This window comes from Olea europaea, chromosome 2 (genome assembly GCF_002742605.1).
Source record: "Olea europaea var. sylvestris chromosome 2, O_europaea_v1, whole genome shotgun sequence".
Classification (NCBI taxonomy): Eukaryota; Viridiplantae; Streptophyta; class Magnoliopsida; order Lamiales; family Oleaceae; genus Olea; species Olea europaea.
This window is the reverse complement of record NC_036238.1, coordinates 19,867,165-19,870,870: the sequence shown is the minus strand read 5'-3', so window position 1 is coordinate 19,870,870 and position 3,706 is coordinate 19,867,165. Positions and strand designations below refer to the sequence as shown.

The 3,706-nt window shown below is 34.6% G+C and overlaps 1 protein-coding gene across 1 annotated transcript in view; it reads right to left on the bottom strand.

Moving 5' to 3' along the window:
* The window catches only part of LOC111373426 (protein NRT1/ PTR FAMILY 5.5-like), an 8,386-nt gene extending 5,483 nt beyond the window's left edge, over nt 1-2,903 (bottom strand). The window contains exon 1 of the mRNA XM_022995966.1: nt 2,682-2,903. Coding sequence (XP_022851734.1) covers nt 2,682-2,903 — 222 coding nt within the window. The remainder of the gene's footprint in view (nt 1-2,681) is intronic.
* Nucleotides 2,904-3,706: the final 803 nt, after the last annotated feature.

Here is a 3,706-nt window from a genome sequence, read left to right as displayed (position 1 = left end):
AGTCTGTTAATGACTGTCGAAATAGAAATGATTGGCCAAAATGGAAAAAAACTATACAGGCAGAATTGAATTCTTTGGAGAAACGAAAATTGTTTGGACTTGTAGTTCGAACACCTGAAAATGTAAACCCTGTTGGATACAAATGGGTTTTTGTACGAAAGAGAAATGAAATTACAAGATACAAAGCCCGACTAGTGGCTCAAGGTTTCTCCCAAAGACCGGAAATTGATTATGAGGAAACATATTCTCCCGTAATGGATACCATCACTTTTAGGTTCTTAATTAGTTTGATCGTGTCACAAGGGCTCGATATGTGCCTTATGGATGTAGTAACTGCCTACATATATGGTTCACTTGACAGTGACATATATATGAAAGTCCCTGAAAGATTAAGGTGCCAGGAATAAATGATACATGTTCGAGAACTAATTGGCCAAAATGGAAATAAGCCATACAGGTAGAATTGAATTCTTTGGAGAAACGAAAAGTGTTTGAACAAGTAGTTCGAACACTTGAAAATGTAATCCCTGTTGGATACAAATGGATTTTTGTACAAAAGAGAAATGAGAATAATGAAATTACAAGATACAAAGCCTGACTAGTGGCTCAAGGTTTCTCCCAAAGACCGGGAATTGATATGAGGAAACATATTCTCCCGTAATGGATACCATTAGGTTCTTAATTAGTTTGACCGTGTCACAAGGGCTCGATACGCGCCTTATGGATGTAGTAACTGCCTACCTACATGGTTCACTTGATAGTGACATATATATGAAAGTCCCTGAAGGATTTAAGGTGCCAGGAATGAATGATACATGTCTGAGAACTATGTTCTCAATTAAATTGCAAAAATCATTATATGGATTGAAACGATCCGGACGCATGTGGTATAATCGCCTTAGCGAATATTTGTTGAAAGAGTGTTATAAAAATGACGATATCTGCCCATATGTTTTCATAAAGAAAACAAATATTGAATTTACAATTGTGGCAGTTTATGTCAATGATTTAAATTTACTTGGAAATCCTGAAGAGTTCAACAAAACTGTAGATTATTTGAGAAATGAATTTGAGATGAAAATTTGGGGAAAACCAAATTTTGTCTTGGATTACAAATTGAACATTTTTCAGAGGGATTATTTGTTCATCAATCTATTTATACAGAAAAAGTCTTGAAACGCTTTTATATGGATAATGCACATCGATTGTCATCACCTATCGTTGTTCGATCACTTGATGTAAAAAAAGATCCATTTCGTCTACTTGAAGATGGAGAAAAGATTCTTGGTCCTGAAGTATCATACCTTAATATAATTGGAGCATTAACTTATCTTGCAAATTGTACTCGACCTGACATATTTTTTTTGTAAATATCATTGCAAGATATAGCTCTACACCAACTCAAAGGTATTGGACTGATGTTAAACATATTTTTCGTTACCTAAAAGGTACTATTGATATGGAATTGTTTTATTCTCAAAAGTCAGGATCTGCTTTAGTGGGATATGCAGATACAGGTTATCTCTCCGATTCACATAAAGTTAAATCACAAACAGGATATGTGTTTACACGTGGAGGAACAGCTATATCATGGAGATCTGTGAAGCAATCTTTGACAGCAACATCCTCAAATCATTCTGAGATTATTGCAATCCATGAAGCAGGGCGAGAATGTGTATGGTTGAGGAATATGATCCATCATATCCAATCATCATGTGGATTGACTTCAACAAAATATAGTCCAACAATTTTTTTTGAAGATAATGCAGCTTGTATCGCACAATTCAAGGGAGGCTATATCAAAGGCGATATGACGAAACATATTTCTCCAAAATTCTTTCATACACAAGAATTTCAGAAGAATTGTGACATTGATATTCAACAAATTCGCTCAAGTGACGATGTGGCTGATCTATTCACAAAAGCGCTGCCAACATCTACATTCAAGAAATTAGTTCATGAGATTAGAATGCGTCGACTCAAAGATTTTCAGTGATCAACATCAGAGGGAGTAGCTGTACTCTTTTTCCTTCGCTTAGGTTTTGTCTCATTGGGTTTTCCTAGCAAGGTTTTAATGAGGTAGCATTTAATTTTAATACTCCAAAATAACTGTACTCTTTTTCCTTCGTTTGATTTTTTTTCCCATTGAATTTTTATCAAACAAGGTTTTAACGAGGCATATATTTTGTAATATGTCATTTAAGGGGAGTGTTGTAAATGAAAAGTCCATTAAAGTTTATTGGTGAATGTCATTTGTACCCCTGTAGCCCTAGAAATTATTACCATTGTATCCCTGATTCTTACCTATAAATATAGGGCTTTGGTTTTCAATAATAAACACAAAAGTTTATTGAGTTTTCTCTATTCTCTTTTCCTCTCATTTTATAACAAAATCTAATATTTCCCATCTCTATCACCTATTAGTTATTTACACAATCGGTGGGGAAAACACTTTTTTTTTAAGTTCCAATTCCAAGGCTCAGATAACATGCTTTCAACCACAAAACTTGAACATACTTATATCTCTTCAAAATAACAATACAAGAGAGAAAGAACGAGCTATTAAGCTCAAAGATGACTAAAGTATTAATTTCTTAATTTCTATGTTGACTCAAAAATTACCTCCAATATCCCCAAACAGATTGGACAGTAGGATTGAGAAGATAGAAGAATTAACTGACCACACTGTAGGCTATACTGGACAGTAGAAGCATTAAGAAGTTTCCCAGAAACGTGTCGACGAGGTAGAGAAACCCAATTGGCAATACCATAGTAACTCCATTCCAAATGTTCAAAATTCCATTAGCATGAGTAGAACTTAGTTTCCATACATCTGTTAAGTATGTTTGCATCTCAAACATTGTGTACGCAGCCAATTTATCAGGCCATTTCAAAACTGCCATTGTAACAGAAAGCAAAACATTTTCCATATAAATCCATTAATAGTTCAATTCGATTTGAACAAATGCATAAATAGCCACGGTAAAACATCCACCGGTTACCCATAACTTGTACAAAAATCGTCATTTTTGAATTAAACGAATCACCCTCGCTTCCTGTAGAGCATTAATCAAAGGGGGAAAAACTTCAAAACCCAAATGGAAAATTGAAAACAAATTATTCCCTGAAGCAGATACTGTAAGTATTATGCCCTAGGTTCAATCAACTTTGGATATAAATACTTTTATATATAATTAATGCAATTAAATGGTAGATCTATTATTTAATTAATAGACAATTAAATAAATAATAGAGTCTGTAGATTAAAATTTTCGTAATTTGTTAATCACATGGAGTTGTGATTGTGAGATACAAATTACATCTGATTGAGTCTTAAATCGTCCATGATCGTAAGTAATAACGAGATACGGATATCGTTATTACGGATAGACTATCACGTGTGGCATTTCTTACTTGTGAAGTAAGTAGCTGATCTCACAAGTTAAAGTGTGGTGACATTTAAATGACACGCGGATGTTTTGTTATAGAACAAAACATTGGAGACCCGTCGAAAGATTCAACATGGATAACTATCTGAGTGTCAGTGGTTAATCTCTAACGTTCGGTAGTGGAATTGGTCCTTAGATTTGAGGTCGTCATGGTACCTTATATGAGGACAGTCATACTTTGGCGGTGTTGGATGTTGCTCTGCAAAGGGCCGCTAATACGACATCGTTCGGGTATGTCAAGAATCGTATGAAGGTTG